This window comes from Poecilia reticulata, linkage group LG13 (assembly GCF_000633615.1).
Source record: "Poecilia reticulata strain Guanapo linkage group LG13, Guppy_female_1.0+MT, whole genome shotgun sequence".
Taxonomy (NCBI): Eukaryota; Metazoa; Chordata; class Actinopteri; order Cyprinodontiformes; family Poeciliidae; genus Poecilia; species Poecilia reticulata.
The window spans coordinates 16250533-16268419 of record NC_024343.1 but is presented as its reverse complement, the minus strand read 5'-3'; the positions used below and the strand labels follow the sequence as shown (position 1 = coordinate 16268419).

Here is a 17887-nt window from a genome sequence, read left to right as displayed (position 1 = left end):
CTACTGGTTTTTTTTGTTTTTTTTTAAACTAAAAAACAACAAAAAAAACATGGTCATGTGTTCAGAATGGAAATCAGCTTCACAATTTATTCACAATTTATCAGGTTTATTTTGACAGTTTTTTTCTCCTCTTAAATATTTTTTTTAAACTCATTTATTTGTTCACTCAGATTTTCCCTGTCTCATATCACAATTAGTTTGATTATTTGAAAAAAAAAAAAAAGTTTAACAACAAAGAGAAACGAACACATCTTCAAGAAGGAAAATGCATTTTGGAGGAAATGTGTATATTTATTTATTAGTTGAATTTTATTTCAGCTGATTTTTCCTAATAATGCTTCAAAGAGAACCATAAAAAAACAAGAGTTGCACAACTCAACGCCATTTCAAGTTTTCTTTATTTGCAACCAGCACCGAACAAAGTTAAACAATGCTGTTTTCTGTCTCAACAAACTTTAAATGATTTTACAATTGAGGGTGAAACAAAGTACCAAAGAATATTTTTGACAGCATTCATGTTGACAGATGTAGATAAGATCAGTCATTTACTTTCAACTGCCGGTGGAGGAGAAGAAGAAGAAGAAGAAGATATTTCTACAGTGACAAATCAGTGATGCTTCTGATTTTGGCTGTAGTAATAGATGATGATAGGGATGAGAATAAGTCCACAGATGAGGGAGAGGATATTCAGGGTCCTTGCTGTTTTTGATGCGTCCTGAGCTGCGGCGGTGTCTCCAGCTTCATTTGCAGTATTTGCCTTAGAATCAACAGTGAACACAATCACTTACATATTCATGCAGTTGCACCAATGAAGAGGAGATTAAAAAAATAATGCTGAAATCTTTGCTATTTGCACCAGTCATGTCACATTCAGATACAAAATCACTAATGCATTGGCATTCATAAAAACTGTATGACTAATGACTACAATAAAGCAGTTCCATCATCTGTGAGAAACATATAGCTTAAAATATATTACATAAGATGTAAATAATTGTCTTAAAGGTAGAGGTTAAAAAAATTACAAAAAAGGGTCAAAGGTTTGAGCGAAATTAATTTTAATGCTGTTGAAAGATTACCTACCTTACAAGAGTAATACAGTGCAAAAGCTCCAAGAGGCCAACAGCAGCATAAAATGTTGAAAATAGACCAACCACGGTAGGTTGGGGCAATGCTGGTCTGAGATTCTGGCATGATTGCTTGGCCTTTCAGTGGACTCTGCAGGTTTGGTATATTGGCTTATATTTTAAACCTGTCATTTGAGAAGGTGGTGCTGCTGACAGACACTTGATGCTTTATGGGTGTGGTTAAAAAAGAACAGGAACTTACTTTGGTTAAGTGATAAGGAAAAAAACCCCAAACCCACAGATGTGGAGGAAAGCTCAAGACGGAGCTCCAAAACAGAAACACCCCCTGACAACTTCAATGCCTTTTGGAAAGTAATTTGCAACATTTAGAGTTCTTATTTGATTAAAATCCATTTAAAAAGTTTTACTCGGTATCAACATTACTTAACCTTGCTGGTTTTTTTATTGCCCAACACCAATAATCAATATTTTACACTTCTTTTAAGCACTATCTTCAAAACATCTCTGCTAGAAAAGCATATTTAAATTTAAAAGGTACTGTTGTCTTATGGGCTGTCAATACAAATACTATTTTGCAGGCCCAGCTCAGTGATTAAACTATATTTAAGCTGTAAAATAAAACTCAAATGTAATAAAGAGGTTGACTTGCTACTATAAAGAAATATTTAATGCAGAGAAATGAGATGTAAATTGAGAAAAAAAAACGGCATAAAAGGTAGTGACTTCCTACCTTTCAATGCATTTTCATCACAGAGATAAATTTTGACTTCAAAAACTATCATCTGAGATCTTGACAATTCATCTTTAAGAATGCAAATTTAGAAATAGACAGCAGAAAAAAAGATTTTATAAGATACTGGTAAAAATGTCACTACTCTGAATGAATTTCAAAATGAAGGCAAAACATATGACAACTGACTCAGCTTTCCCTCCATAGCTTTAGTCCTACCTTAATATTTGTCTAAAACAGTAATACATGTGAATTCCTTACAAAAGTCCAGTTGCTTAAACATCTTAAACAGACTTTTTAGACGGAGACAGATACAACCCTGCTTCTGCCAGAAGTTCAACCAGTCCAGCTTCTAATGTTCCACAAACTATATTTTGATCCAGCGCAGTAAAGAAATAGCTAAATGTTCACCTCTTTGTGTTACAATTAGAATTTTCTTTATTTGATAAGAGCTTCACCCCTCAACATGTAGTCAGAAACACTCAAAAAACAGAAAAATACCATAAACAACCATCCTTACTGAGAGTAAATGCCCAAGTCTGTGTTACTCACACATTGCCCTACTTAAGCCACACACTGCCCTACTTAAGCCCTCTTTGCTGTGGTTAAAGCAATGCCGCTCAGTACCTCCTGTGGGCGGACGTGTGAATTAAATTCCCACAGGTCGCAGAACACGTTTGGCGAAAAAATGAATACATTTTCTGGGCACTGTAATATGTTAACATGCAATTATTATCTTATTGGGTGAAATAAGATAATGGGTGGATGGGTGACAACAGACACGTAAGTCACGTCATTGCTCGGATTTTACGGCGCCACCTTAAGTCCCTGAACTTCACATTTTAACGGAAAAAACACACACAATGTGACTTGGATGTAACGAGTAACGCGACAGTTTTGTAGAAATGTAGTGAAGTAGAAAGTACAGATACTTACTGTAAAATGTAGTGGAGTAAAAGTAGAAAGTATCCATTATTAAATCTACTTAAGTAAAGTACAGATACACGAAAATTGTACTTAAGTACAGTAACGACGTACTTGTACTTCGTTACTTCCCACCACTGCTGGTTTCCTTATGGGGCCCATCTTCACACTTGATGTCCACGGATACACACTTCTGACCTGAGAAATATTTGAAGCAATAGTTAGGAATACTGCTAAAGTCTCAGTCAATGTTGCAGGGACCGGTAACAGCAGCGGACTGGTTGGAACAGATTGTGGAATTACAGAACAAACTACACAGCTGGAATTGGTAACTCTCCTTGTCATTGTCTTCACAATTGCCCACCATGCGTTGTCTTCTGGCCCTTGATGATCAATGTCGTGGTTAGCTTTCCTTTTCATTCTAACCAAAGATAATGTTGTCGCAACAGAAGTTTTATTTTCTGCTTGCCGTCGGGATGCAGCTTCCCAAACTGAAACGGGAATGGTTACTAATAGGGAAACCCCAATCAGTGTCCACAACATTTCCCACATGTAACTGCATCTTACTTGTTTGGTGTTTCTTCTTAACACCACAAAAACAAAAATAAATCCTGGAGTCCTGCTGCCCCTTCCTGGGTGGTTCTGCTCTTCACGCCGCCCTGTTACTAGGACAGGTGAGCAGTCGTTGAAAGCCCTCCCTATGAGGGAGTTCTGTCTTCTTCGTCTGGACCCTCAGGTACAGGTGGTTCTGCGGTGAGCAGTTTGCACTGGCTGGCGTGAATCCAGGCGGCTCGTCCTTCGACCTTTATTACAGTGTGAGTAGTCATCAGGATGATATAAGGCCCCAACCACCGTCTGAACTTACAGTGCCGTCTGCGTGTGTCCTTCACCAAAACCCACTGGCCAGGTTTTAAAGGGAGTAGAGGTTTATCAACCACCAGAGGAAGGGCAGCTTTCACAGCCTGGTGGGACACAGAGAGAGACTGTGACAGAGATTTACAATATTCTGACATATTATTTTCCATGGTATTAGAAGTTAGTATGTACATATTTTTGCTGGTTTCTCCTCCAGTTGTTGCAGGTCTACCAAACAAAATTTCCAAAGCGCTTAGATTAGATCTCGCTCTAGTCCTCATTCTCATGTACATCAAAACCAAGGGTAAAGCCTTTGGCCAGGACAATCCTGTTTCTTCACAACATTTTTCCAATGAGTTTTTAAGCGTGCCATTCTCACGTTCCATAGCTCCTTCTGACTGCGGATGATAAGCACAGTGTGTTTTTAATTTAAACCCAAACAATGCGCTTATCTATTTTAACGCCTGGTTTACAAAATGTGTTCCATTATCACTTGAAATAAGGTCAGGTATTCCCCATCGAGGAATAATTTATGTCAACAAAGCTTTTGCTACAGCAAAAGCCGTTGCAAAGCTACAGTGAGGGCAAAACATTCCCTCACTGTATCCCCAGATGCTGAAACAGAATCAGTATAACGACCACTAAGCTTCGGTGGAGGAGTCAAAGATGCAGAAGTTAAAACAGAATGAGTAGCACCTGAATCAACAACAAATTAAACGTTTTTCCCAGTCACAATTAAATCAAACATAGGCATTTTCTTAAAGGCAGAGGAGTCGGTAACACTTTATTTGAAGGGGGGTGAATAAGACTGACATGACACTGTCATAAACATGACATAACACCTGTCATGAACATGAATAAGTCTTCATGAATTCAAAATGTCTTTATGACAACTTGACATTAACCAAGAAATCATTACTGATATAAATTTGTTATAAAAGTATTACTGATTGCACTTTAAAAATTAGGTAACTTTATGTTATTAAAGGTAAAGTTTAAACAGTAATGATTTCTTGGATAATGTCAAGTTGTCATAACAAAGACATTTTGAATAATGTCAACTTTGTATTAAAAGTGTCATAATTTACCGAATGACGATGGTAACGAGTGAACCTTTTGAGGATCTAGATCCCATTTTAATCTTTTCTGGGAGACGTCTCTCCTCTGGCCTTCGTTCCTTAAGGTGTAGAAGTGCTAAGAACCACCCTTTTTATCACCCTCTATGACAAAAGATTATCCAAACTCCCTTTGAGATGAACCTAACTCCCCTTTGGAGTTTTCTCACAGGATCACAGCTGTCTGAATCAAACCCAGTAATAATCCTGAAACAGTTCTCACCCGATGGAGATCACCAAGGTCCTTATGGATCCAGGCGGTCAACAGCTACCGGGACAATACCTCAGATTCCCCTCGTTTAAATTGAAGGTGAACTGAAGATTCAGGCTGGCCAGTGCATCCGATCTCCCGTCACCCAGGGCCTCCTGACACGCTGGATCCCACTTCTGACACCAGAATGTTATAGAAGCTTTATTAAGGAATGATAATCTGTTTCAATAAGTAGAGAAAGATTAATCTTTTTCTTTAAGTTTCTTTATTCGAAGGCCAAAGCGTTCGAAGACCCATCTCACTGAGCGCAGTCAGGAGAAGAGCCCTGAACAACACACATCACATCGTTATATAGTCACAGCAAGGAAAGGACCCGTCATGCTTGGTCTAATGTTTTTAGCCCACATGCAGAAACACTCACAGAGAGATGGATGTAAAGGGTGTTTATTGTAAAATACAAAAATCAAACAAGGAAGCTCGACTAGAGAGGTCAGCGGGCCGGAGTCCGGGTGCGTCTGCACACAAGGGAATAGAGAAGTCAGAATGGTTTCACAGAGGGTGGGGAAAGGAGATWACCACTGGCTGGGAGTACAGTTCTTACTTGGAAAACCAGTGGAGAATGACGGGTGGAGGAACGGGGTTCCAGACAGTGGAGAGAGCTATGGAGGCAGGTTGGGGAGGGACCAGGCGTTGGAGGGTGGCAGGTCAGGTGTGTCCCCACAAGGGAGCAGTTGAGCCGGCAGCAGAGGCGTCACAGATGGTTTCTCCTGGACTGGTGGGCCTCGAAGGGTTCCTGAAGGTAAGGTCACGAGAGTAGGGTGAGAACCTGAACAGTCTCGGGTCAAAACACAAGAAGATTTAGGCAAAGCACACTGAGGAGCTAGAGTACCAAAAACTGGCAAACACTCTGGCAAGGAAGTGCTGGTTATATACTCCTCCAGACCATGATTACCCTCAGGTGCGGGTAGTTGAGAGTCTGCGGGCACGCCTCTCCAGCAGAGTGGCCCGATGGCTCCCTCTGGTGGACTGGTGAAGTACTGAAAAGGAAAAACTAATCCCCACCACCTGGAACCTAACAGGACCCACCCAAAGTCTGATCTTATCTCTATTTCCAGATGGACCACAAACACAATCCTAAGCCCCACCTCATGAACCGTCCCTCACCTCTTGGAGGGGATAATTTTATGTCAGGAAAGAGAACTGGTAAGGATTTCAGGTACAAACTACATTTCACATGTCAGTCCTTTAAGACAACGGCCAGGTTAAACATTTTACCCAAGATGTCTTAAGGTCTCTTATACCGTCACAGCTGCGGAAACATCTAAACATTATCTGGAAACTTCTTTAACGGAAAAACACATCTTACAGAAATACAAAAACACAGCAGATATAATCAGTAAAATAAATGGTAAAATCAGTTGCATAAAAAATGAAATAAGATTACAAACAAAATTTTCTATCACATCTTGCACTGCACTGAAACTATTGACTCTTTCAAAAAAGCAGGTTGAGACATTTTTGGTACCGAAAATCTTCTAACTAATTAACTTGATGTTTTATAGTATGCTGTGCTTCGTCTTTGAAGCAGTTTGTGATTTTAATCTGTGAAAGGTGTTATGTAAAACTCACTCTCTCAGTACAGAGCAGAACCCTCTGAATTTTAAGGAAGAAGAGATCCTGTATTTGGCTTTCTGTTGGGTGTTGCAGCTCTTCCTGGTTGACAATCAGATCCATCAGTTGCTGAAACCACAAACTCAATAAACAGTTCCTGTTTGAAGCTGTGGTCTATTCTGGTCTGTTTGATTTGTCTGTGCAAGTTAAAACCAATTTATGAAGCTTCATATGAACAAAAATATTTTTTTATACACCAATTAAAATGCTGTTTCTTCTAGTATTTGCTATGTGAACTTGATTGTCTGCAAGACAACACCAGTTGATTCCTCTGGTCTGTTTCAGCCAGAACTTATAAAGAAAAATGTAGTAATCATCAGGATGCAGATCATATTATGTTATAAGGATGGCAGAAATTCTTCTTTTAAAATAAGGCCAGATCAGACTGTTTTGTGGATTTTCAATGTAAGTTATTGTTAAATGAATAGCGTTACAATTCAATATGACGTTGCGTATTTAACATCTATTGTATTTTTTTTTCATGGAATTGTAAAAACATCCATTATATTTGGATTAATTTATGATATATAACATTTATTGCCATTTTCCCCAAAATAGAAAACAAATTTTAGTATTTTTTGAAAGTAATGTACCATTATTTGTTTTTGGGTGTATATTTTCTCTTTTTGTTGTTGAAGTCCAGAATAAACACCGGTGCCTTGTCTGACCTCCTTCAGCCCTCATCTCCAGGCTTAAACACTGAGGATTAGTGCAAACTAATGTAGTTAGTTTCTGTGTTGGCTTGTCTGTCCTGATTGCTCCCAGCTGTGTCTCGTGTTCCCTGATTACCTCTTGTATATTTAATCCCGCCTGTGTCTGTTTTCCCGTCGGATCCTTGTTTTTAGCTGTCTTACGTTGAGTTATTGTCTTCCGGTGTTTGAGTTTAAGTTTCGTTGCTCATCTGAGCTGCCTGAACTTTTGCTGAAGATCCTCACTAAATCCTCAAACTCAGTTGCTGCCTCACCTCTCTGCATTTGGGTCCGAACCTCAACAACCGCACATCATGACATTTCCCAAAAATAAACAGAGATGAAATTAGACGTGGTTTGAATGTTTACTGGAGTGTCTCTGGTTGAATTTATCAATTTTCATATGGCCTTAGCTGAGATCAGTCGTTATATTAGATCAAATTAGTTTCATTTTCATCTGTAGTTAAGGAAGTTAGTTTATGCATTTACTAAAGATGGTCAAAAGTGAAGTAGCGTAATGTCCAAACTACTTCATTTCTCAGACAAAAGCAGAATCTACATGGAGTTATGCGAGACCCATAACTCCATGGGTCTCGCAATCACATAAAACATAAAAATATTTTTATGGACATCAGTTTCAACTTCAATCGGGAAATAGTAAAACTATACAGTAGTACTCCAGCCTGGGGTGTGTAGTGATAAACTCTGACAATTGCTTTACAAGGGCCTTTGTTCCTTCTTTTAAAACTTGTTTGGATCCAGAAAGAAGTAGTAATAGAACAATAAAGCACCTGTTTTTTCTTCCTGGTGGCAATAACAGTCCTCTGCAAGCATGATGAAAAGAAGAAATAAATAAAACTGAATAATTTAAACCATTGTCTGTCTTCAACGATTCTCAGTCTCCACAAATGGTTCCTGCATGATGTGGTTTACGTGAGACAATGTTTCCTTGTTTGGCTTCAGGAACAGGAAATCCCACTGAAGATGCTAGCGGAGTCTTTGTTGACTTCATCTACATTTCAGTTTGTGCTGATTTTGTAGAACCAACAAGCTAAAGAATATATACAGTTTAATGATAGTGATCATCTATGCCTTTGGCTGAAGGTAAAATCACAGCCAAATGTCTGATATTACCATAGATTTTTCATTCTCACTGCTTTTGTTCTGGATTTTTCTGCTTTGTGTGTTCTACATCTGCGTTCCTTATTAAAGGTCATATTCCACAGCACTTTGGTTCAACTCTGCTGTTTGTAAATGTGCTTTATAAATAAAGTGGGATTAGGATTGGATTGCATTTTATTAGTTGTTTGAGCAAGGTTTACCAGGGTTGTCAGTTATACCATTTCCATTTGTGTCATAAAACTAAGAAAACTTATTAACATAACAAAAATCAATGTTTTTTTAACCCTCCTATTATGTTACGGGTCAAATTGACCCGTTTCAAAGTTTAAAATTTTTTTAAAAATAGAAGTATTTTTTCTGCATGAAACTTTTTCTATTTGTCTTAATAGGTGCACTCTATGTATAAAATAAAAATGGTTCATTTTACACATTTGCAGCCCCCCCTAGGTCTATTTGTTACATAGATACTGTTCGGGTATTTGTTTCTTTGTACCTATGAGACATATTTCACCGCACACACACACGCACACCCCCACACGCACACACACCTAAACACCCACACAAACCCACTCTTTCACTATTCTCTTTACTTCACTAGGAAGCTGCCAGAAAGCAGAAAGTGTTCATACAACTTTTGACAGGAACCTTTTCTGTTCCCCTGGACAAACTCCACCCACACTGAGTGGACACTCAGTATAAGTGGGGGTGAAACATAAAAACTCTCTGCAAGGGAGTCCTAAACACATTACACACTGAAGCTACATGTAATATCGTCACTGTCAGAGATCAGGAAATGAGCCGCAGGGAAATAAAAAGATGACAACCCTGGAAGTGCTGGAGCTTCTTGTTGATCATTCCAGGGTTGACTAGGACGGCAGAAACTCACATTATAGACATCAAGTCAGTCTTTGAGCTACTCAGGCCTGGTGCAATACAGAAAATAATTCTTGAAATGACGAATCTAAAAGGAAGGCGAGTTTTTGGAGAGAACTGGAAGGACCAAATGCAATGAGGGGGTCTCATTCTGACCAGAGTTTTAAAGTCAAAAAATGAATCAACAGCCAGTCTAAGGGATGCAGAGACAGGCAGGGTAATATTTCGGGCCATAATGTTTCTGGAGCCTTTTCTCCAGAGTAATCCGATTTGACAATYGATGGACAAGACAAACTAGCAGCTAATAGAACATTGTGGAACATGTGGGTTGAAACTTCCCCTGTTCTATAATCCAGGCCCTAATGTCCCAGTGGATGGAAGACTTGTGGCATTCATAAAGATCACCCCTGTCATTCAGAGGTCGCTGGTCATTTAGGCAATATATGCCTTTCACACCAGCTAAATATGGCATAAAAATCTGGGCAGCATGTGATGAAAAACCCAGTTATGTTTTGAACATGCAGGTTTAAACTGGAAATCCAGCAGCAAGATCATCTTCAGGACTCGTTTGTCTTAATTTTAGTAAGCAGGTCAATTTGACCCAGAGCAGAAAAGTGTCTCAAGTTCAATTATAAAGATCACCCCTTCAAAAAAAAAAATCTAAATGTAATATATATATATTTTTTTTTTACAAAAAATCACTTTCAAGGATAGTTAGTGTAATTTTGTGTTTAGGTTTTTTCAGTGGGCATAAAAAATTGAACATCATTTTTTATGTCCAAAAGAGAAAATTGTCATTATTGATCCTTTATTTGTGAGAAAAAAAACATCATTGCACAAATATTGATTGAAATGGTTAGTATTGGAGTTAATAATCAGATACAAAAAAGTTTTGGAGGAAGTTTTTGGTTTCTGACACAATAGCATGACTAAACACTCCCTGGGTCAAATTGACCCACAAACATTATTGCTGTACCTCAGAAACTAACAATTATGTTTTAAGAGCAAACATAATTAAAAAAAAGTTTAGTAATTGGTTTTATAGGCTGTTACGACCCGGCTCGGCCAGGGGAAAGGGAAGTAACATTTAAGAAACCTAGGTGGTAAGGTTTAACAATTTAGAAGTTTATTGTTTGGGTTTTGACAAAAAATAAAAAGGTAAAAATTGACAATAATCAAAAGGTAGGGACTTACAACAAAAATGTACTAAATAAAACAAAATCCACAAAACAATCAGGGTTGTAAACCAAAGATCTTAACCAAACAAAAATGGACTTTCCATACAGGTTAAACAAAAACAAACTACAAATCTGTAGCCAAGATACAAAAATCCCCCACAGGGACAAAGCGAGTTACACAAGCTTTCAAAAGCTATCAGAGCAATCAAGTTTACAGCAGTCCAAAAAAAACCAAACACCCAACAAAGTGGCAAGCTGTCTGAACAAAGGATTAACTGCACCTTCTCCCAGGAAGTCCTTGGTTTTTAAAGGGGAGGCCTCTTCAGGGATTGGTGGAGCTGGCAATTGATGAGCCAATCGCTGTAGGCCTCAGGGAGTGGCACAGGAAGGCAGGGCTGCATCCACTTCCAAGTGGAGTCAACTTGATTAGAAGCTGCAGATGTACAAAAAAGGAAAAGAAAACATACACAAGGCCACTGGCCGTAACATAGGCCAATTAGAGTAAAGACATAATTTCTGTCAGAAATATAGACATTCTCATTATCAGCATATGGAGTGGATTACAAGAGACTAATGATGCAGAGTACTGATCATTTAAATTAATAATAACAAGTGTATCTTTTATTCTGATATTTTTCAAATTTACACAAACTCAATTTATTAATATAGGCTCAAATATACAAAGTGCATCACTACTGTGAATTTCTCTCACCAATTATCAGAGAAAACACGCAGTTTTTGTTGGATTCTTTATTATTTCACTCCTTTGGTTCAAAAGCAATAATAGTTAAAGCGTTACTTTAAGTCCTCCAAACGTACTTTCCTGTCATCTTGGATAGATTAATTTAACCTTTTATTTATTTTTCAGTAACATTTATCTCCAAAATGGACAATAAAGGCCTGCAAGTCACCCCATGTCAATAGTTCAGAAGCTCAAAACACCCATTCCCATAGGTGTATATGAACTCTAGACTGAATCTGTATTTTAATGGTTAAATACACGTTTACTCAAACCAGGATGATTTTGACATTCCAGTGAAGAATTTTATACCATCTTATTCTGTCATTGTTCGTTGTAAAATGCACTCCATCTGACTATATTTCTACATTTTCTCTGCTTTTTGGATAATATATATATTTTTTTCTTATTTTTGTGATTGGTACATAACATCAAAAATCACATGAATGATTAAAACGAGTACATACAGACATCTGAATTTTTGAACTCATCCGTTTATTCCATTTTGGTGTGGCTGTGAAGATGAGAAGGAAGGTTATGCTCAGTTCATCAGTTCTTGATCAACTTAAGAAGATAATAAGATTTACAGTCGTCACAGTGATGGTGGCGATTAGTGCCAAGACAGTTGAGAATATCAGTTGAGAATATGTTCAAGATCTTGGCTGTCCTGGATGCTTTAGCAGCAGCATCTGTGTCTCCAGCAGCAATGGCTTCTGTTACCTTGACGAAACAATTGCTATGATTAGTGTCATTTGAAAAAAATAGATTAATAAATGGATTTAGCACTGAAGGACATTTAATTGTAAACAGTAATATAATGTCTAATTATAATCGCATATACTGGTTATGTGACAGAGATGGAGGATCAAACAAGAAATGAGTTTACTCAATGGTGTAATAAAAGTAATGCAATATTGTAAATTTCACTTTGCACATAGTGGTGTGCTGCAACATATGTGAAGCTGTTCAGAATAATTTTTGTTTTTGTTTTGTATTTGAAAGCAAAAAAAAAAAGTATGAACAAATTAAAGAGTTATTCTAGTGAAAAGTTTCCTATCTTGTTAGAATAAATAAGAGCAGCAACCCCCAGAGGCATACAGCAGCACACAGTGTTAAAAACGGATCATCCAAAGTAGGATGGAGCAGCAGAGTTAGCGCTTGGTGCTCTGAGAGTCTGACCAGTTTCCATTTTTTTCTGTCTGCTTGGTAAGTTCCTCTGTCCTGGTTGGTTAGTTGGATGTGATGGCTGGAGCAGGACAGGATCCACATCCTTTTATCCATGAGATTCCTGGGGGTGTGTTCTAGAGGGACGTGTATCAATACTTATAGGGGAAACTATTTAATACCCTCTGGGTCTATTGACCATAAGCCATGAAAGATGTGTCATCGTTCCTTTTCCTGCAACGTGACAGAATCTTCGAGTATCTTAAAAAAAAAAAAAAAAAAGAAAAACCCCAACAAGCTCTGGACTTACTGTTCACTTAGAATAGTGGTTATTCTAAGTTTAATAATAATTATTAATATTAATTATAATTATCCTGATGAAATTCTGATAACTGGTTTGGAAAGTCTCCAAGGGGGGAGGAGATCAGTGTCAGACTGTCTGCCAGATGATGAGCTGGAGACCTTGTGACGAAACATGAGTTCACATGAAAGCTGCAGCATGTAACTTTAACAAAAAAAATATTCTTTTACATATTTGTTGAAACTGTTACCATGTCACGACAGGATATGAAACAGATGATCTGTGAGAAAAATTAAGACAAATCAAGCTCCTCTGCCTCTCTCAGTGCAAACTAGAAAAACTTATGTAATTTATTAGTTTTTAAAAATATTTTTATTATGCAGCTATGTTTGATGTTATTTGAATCACTATTGTACTTGTAATTTAAAACAAACAAAATAAATTTACACATTTCATAGTATTACAGGTAAATAAATAAAAACTAGATTTAAATGCCAAAAGAAAAATAAATAGTTAGCAAAATCTTAGTGTCTAAATAAAGTCACTAGTTAAAATAACTTTTCTGAAATAATTAATATTTTAAAAAATAGAATATGGATGGATTCATGTCATACATAGGATTTGAAAATGTTGTCTTTTTAAAAGAAAGAGACCTAGGTTTTCACCTATTTTAGTAAACGTATCCAAGTATCCAGTGAGAACAACAACAACAAAAACACACACAAAAAAAACAACGTGCTGCAAATGAAAATATCAATAAGATAGCAACTCTTCATAATAAAACAAAATTCAAGTTCTCATTATTTGCATGGATGATGCGTTTTTAGCCACAAGGTGGCAGCACAGAACAAGGAAAACAAGAAAAGGAATTCGATATTCACTTCATATGAACATTCATTGATGTGCAGGGTAGAAGATTAAAATATATTTTTGACGTATTATCTTTGTATTTATGAGAACTAATAATAAAGTGTTGCTTGCTTAATCCTCATAGCCATTACTACGAATTGTTTGCTACAACAGTTAAAGCTCAAGTAACGGATGACCGTTAACGCCTCTGCGTCACTATGGTAACCCAATGCTAAAACTTGAGAAGTTGTGTGTTCGCCGCTTCGATGCAAAAATAGTACTCAAAAATACAGCCGATTAAAATCAGGGTTTAAAGTCCAAGACAGTGATGGAGAATTCCGAAGACCTGGACAGATTTCTGAGCAACGTTGACAAAATAGGTACGCATTGCCTCTTAAACCTCCTTTCATAAAGGACTGTTAGCTCACGTTTACCACTACCGAAACATTAACAAAAATATGGAAATATTAACAAAACCGTGGAAACAATATACCAGGGCAATTGTTTTTGAATTAATTTTACAGTTGTTCGACTTTCTTGCATTCTAAGTTTAATTATTCGACATTTAGTCTATTTTAGTGCTGTATTGCTTATATTTATCTTTTTTTTTTTTAGGTTTAAATCTATCCCCAGCCCGCCCTCTCCCCATCCTGAAATCAGTATTTTAATATTTTAATAACATTTACATTCATTTTAACTGCAAGTAGCTTTCTAAAAAATTTTTTTACAACGGTGGTAAATGACGCTGAAGTTAACTGAGTCGCAGCACATGACTCCATGGCTATGCTCATCTAATTACCGTTTACTAGAATAGCAAAAATATGGAGAAAATCCTTGAAGTTGTGAAGGTGCACTAAGTCAGAATAGAAGCATATGTGTTAGATTTCCATGTAACCAATTCATTTTTTTGTATTTACTCTTTTTACATTGTGCCCCTTTATTATTTTTTAATTGGCCCTTGCCCTATTTTACAAGGAGACCTTCTGTGCCAAAAGTAAAAGCCCTAGGGATGATCTTTGGCTGGTGTAGTTTTATGCTATTTTGTAATGTGCAAATCTTAATCCGTAAGATGTTTCTTGGTACCAAAAGCACATGAAATGATTTCATTTTCATAAATATTACAAGCTTAAATTAAGAAAAGTAAATGATTAAAGGTGTTTTCTTTTTTAGGTCAGTTATTGGAAGATTTTCAGTCCTCTGATACTGGAGTGCAGCAGAAAGCCGTAGCTAAAGCAGATACCTTAATTACCACCTTGGATGAACCTTGCAGGACAAAAGTCAACAAGACTACAGTCAACACAAGCCCAGTTCTTCAACCTTCTATGGTAAAAAAAACAAACAAAAAAATACATATACAGTATATATATATATAATGCTAAAACTTGAGAAGTTGTGTGTTCGTCGCTTCGATGCACAAGCGGCGAACACACACACACACACACACACACCCACGCACACACACACACACATATATATATATATATATATATATCACAAAGTCAGCACAGAATTTCACTCCCCCTCCTTGTCTGTTTTAAGTGTCTCTGTCTTTATTTTTACTCGTTTTCTGTTTCTCAAGCATGAACATACCATGCACAATTGTTGTGTTAAGCTGCCTACCAAGTATTTTTCACTTTAGAAAAAAATAATTAAAAAACTATATTTTAATCTTGCTAATCATTTTTCTTTCTTTTTACTTCAGAGTTCAAATACTAGCAGTCAAGGTGAGTAACAAAACATTATGAGCACTGGAAGTTTTTTTTTTTAAATACTGAATGAAATATTCTCTTTTTGCTAAGCTGATATTGTAGGTAAATAAAGTCAATAAATGTGGATTAATGAGAGCAAGGTGTTAAAGCTACTAATTCAACACTGAGCATTAGACAGAAGAAAGCCGTACATGATTCAACAGTGTTAGCCAGTGTTCACTTTTGAAATTTGTTTTGGGTCAAAAGTTCTTTTAACTAGAAACTAGAAAAACCAAGAAACAAAAACACAAGTTCAGAAAAACGGAATCGCAGATCTTCTCTAAGCTGGTGTGGAGAACATCTGTATGCTGAAAAACAAAATCACTGAGGTAACAGTCTTAAATTAACTTTACATCAGAAGTTTGCACTTAGTCTCAGCAAAGGAAAACTCATCAATGAATGTAATTTAAGCAGTGAACCCTCTGTACTCTGAATTCATGATAAGAAAGAAAAAAACAGGCTCTATGCTGGAGCCGGCGAAGACACAACGCAGGAGTTTTTTTTTTACATCACATCTGAACTCTTTCTTTGCAGAAATACCTTATAACAGCTTGATGTGTTTAAAGTGAAAAACACAATGAATATTTTCGTTTGCCAGCTGTTCTTTTCACTCTCTCTCAAAGTAACCGAGAGCATTAGCATATAACTCGATTTGGTTCATTTAAATTGTGTATGCTGGCTGTATTTATCACCTTTGCAGGTTTTCTTTAAACCTGAACAAAACGATCTAATATTTGAATTGTCTTTTATGTTGCTCTTTCTAATAAGAACATTTTATGAAGATTATGTCGAGAGACGCCAAAGAGCGGGGAAGAAAGAGAATGGTTAGACTAAAAGAGGCAACTGGTATGTTTTTGTCCTCCTTACATCATCTGGTGTTGTCTTGTTGTCGCTCTTTTGAGTTTACTCTAACGTCTTTATTAATGTTTCTCTGCTTGAATTACTGCAGCTCTCAAAGATAAGGGGAATGAAGCTTATGCCCAAGAAGATTATGAAACTGCAGTGAAGTGTTACAGTGATGGATTGGCTGTACTTAGGGACATGCAGCCACTCTACACCAACAGAGCACAAGTAAGTATTAAGCCTTAAAATATATCTTCTGCATATACACAACCCATTGATAATTGTTCTGGGTAATTTCAACTTCCTACCTTTTCTTACTTCCTCTCCCGTGGGAGATAAGAATCGTTCTCTAACCCAATCAACTGGGGCACTGTTGTTGACCCAGTGTTTGGATAAATCTACCCGACTTCTATCTCTGCAGCACAAACACAGGATTTTGTCACAGAAGTCTTTGAGCATGTTCAAAGTTGTCTTTCCTATATTATCAGAGCTGGCTGTGGGATTATGAAGTTACCTTAATACTGTTACATTGCAGCAAGATGGTTAATTCTGACCAGGGGGATTTCTGCGTGGAGTTAATTTTTTTTCCCTGGCTTCCTTTCATAGTCCAGAAATAGTCTTATTAGGTTGATTGGCATCTCCAAATTGCACTTAGGTTTGATTCTGTGCGTCTTTGATGGATTGGCAACCTGTCCATGATGTCCCCTGACTCTCATGCATTGATGTCTGGAATTTGGCACCACACGAGATAGAAGCAAAAGTAAGAACAAAAATAGTTAGGAAACTTATTTAACTTCTGCTATTTTACATTTTCATCAAAAGTGCATGTTTTAACAACAAAGCAGCTTCTCAAGATCAACAACTTCGAAAATGATGCTTTGCTTCTGACTAAACACAGCGACGACAATAACCGTCTCTGTTTCTGTGCGTTTCGGTTTTTCATTTGCCGCCTTCTGAATGTTTTGATTTCTCCAGGCCTACATCAAGCTAGAAAGATATGAAGAAGCCGTCATGGACTGCGAGTGGGCCTTGAAGGTAAAAAAAATATGGCATGGAATTCAGAAAATGTTATGCTTTGGTTTTTCACTTTTGTATTTTAATACTTGTTTATACAAAACCTGCGAATTAATAATGTTAAACAAATAAAGAAAATGTTAAATGACATATGATTGGCACTCTTATTCGAGGAGGAGTGAATGCTGCAAGTCAATGACTCAATGGAATCTACTGGGTTTCCTTAGACAGAAAACCTTTTTGAGCCATTTATAGTAACAAACTGAGCTTAATGCACTGTGTGATAAGTATGATTAATGTGAATATATGCGTGATTGAATTGAAATGACTTTTTTGTAAATTTCTTGAGATGACATTTGTTGTAAATTGGCGCTATATGCTTCGAATACTGGCCCGGGGTCCTTCTGCATGGAGTTTGCATGTTCTCCCTGTGCATGCATGGGTTTTCTCCGGTTACTCCGGTTTCCTCCCACAGTCCAAAAACATGACTGTCAGGTTAATTGGTCTGTCTAAATTCTCCCTAGGTGTGAATGTGTGTGTGCATGGTTGTTTGTCCTGTGTGTCTTTGTGTTGCCCTGTGACAGACTGGCGACCTGTCCAGGGTGAACCCGCCTCTCACCCGAAACGTTAGCTGGAGATGGGCACCAGCACCTCCCGACCCCACTGAGGGACAAGGGAGTAAAGAAAATGGATGGATGGATGGATGGATGGATGGATGGATGGATGGATGGATGGATGGATGGATGGATGGATGGATGGATGGATGGATGGAT

General features: G+C 37.3%; 1 protein-coding gene and 1 long non-coding RNA gene across 3 annotated transcripts in view; one reads left to right on the top strand and one right to left on the bottom strand.

Annotated features, from left to right (window-relative positions):
• Positions 1-380: 380 nt before the first annotated feature.
• LOC108166818 (uncharacterized) lies at positions 381-1244 on the bottom strand. Its single transcript, XR_001777217.1, has 2 exons — positions 1084-1244; positions 381-757 (listed from the first exon to the last, which is right to left on the bottom strand). It is a non-coding gene; the product is annotated as an uncharacterized LOC108166818 (long non-coding RNA).
• Positions 1245-13713: 12469 nt separating this feature from the next.
• Positions 13714-17887, top strand: part of ttc12 (tetratricopeptide repeat domain 12) — a 24518-nt gene continuing 20344 nt past the window's right edge. Inside the window, exons 1-6 of one of the 2 annotated variants that reach the window (XM_008425678.2) lie at positions 13714-13889; positions 14680-14834; positions 15212-15233; positions 16026-16103; positions 16207-16328; positions 17076-17135. In XM_008425678.2, coding sequence (XP_008423900.1) covers positions 13838-13889; positions 14680-14834; positions 15212-15233; positions 16026-16103; positions 16207-16328; positions 17076-17135 — 489 coding nt within the window. In that variant the 5' untranslated portion in view covers positions 13714-13837. The remainder of the gene's footprint in view (positions 13890-14679; positions 14835-15211; positions 15234-16025; positions 16104-16206; positions 16329-17075; positions 17136-17887) is intronic. The other variant, XM_008425679.2, reaches the window with a different exon arrangement.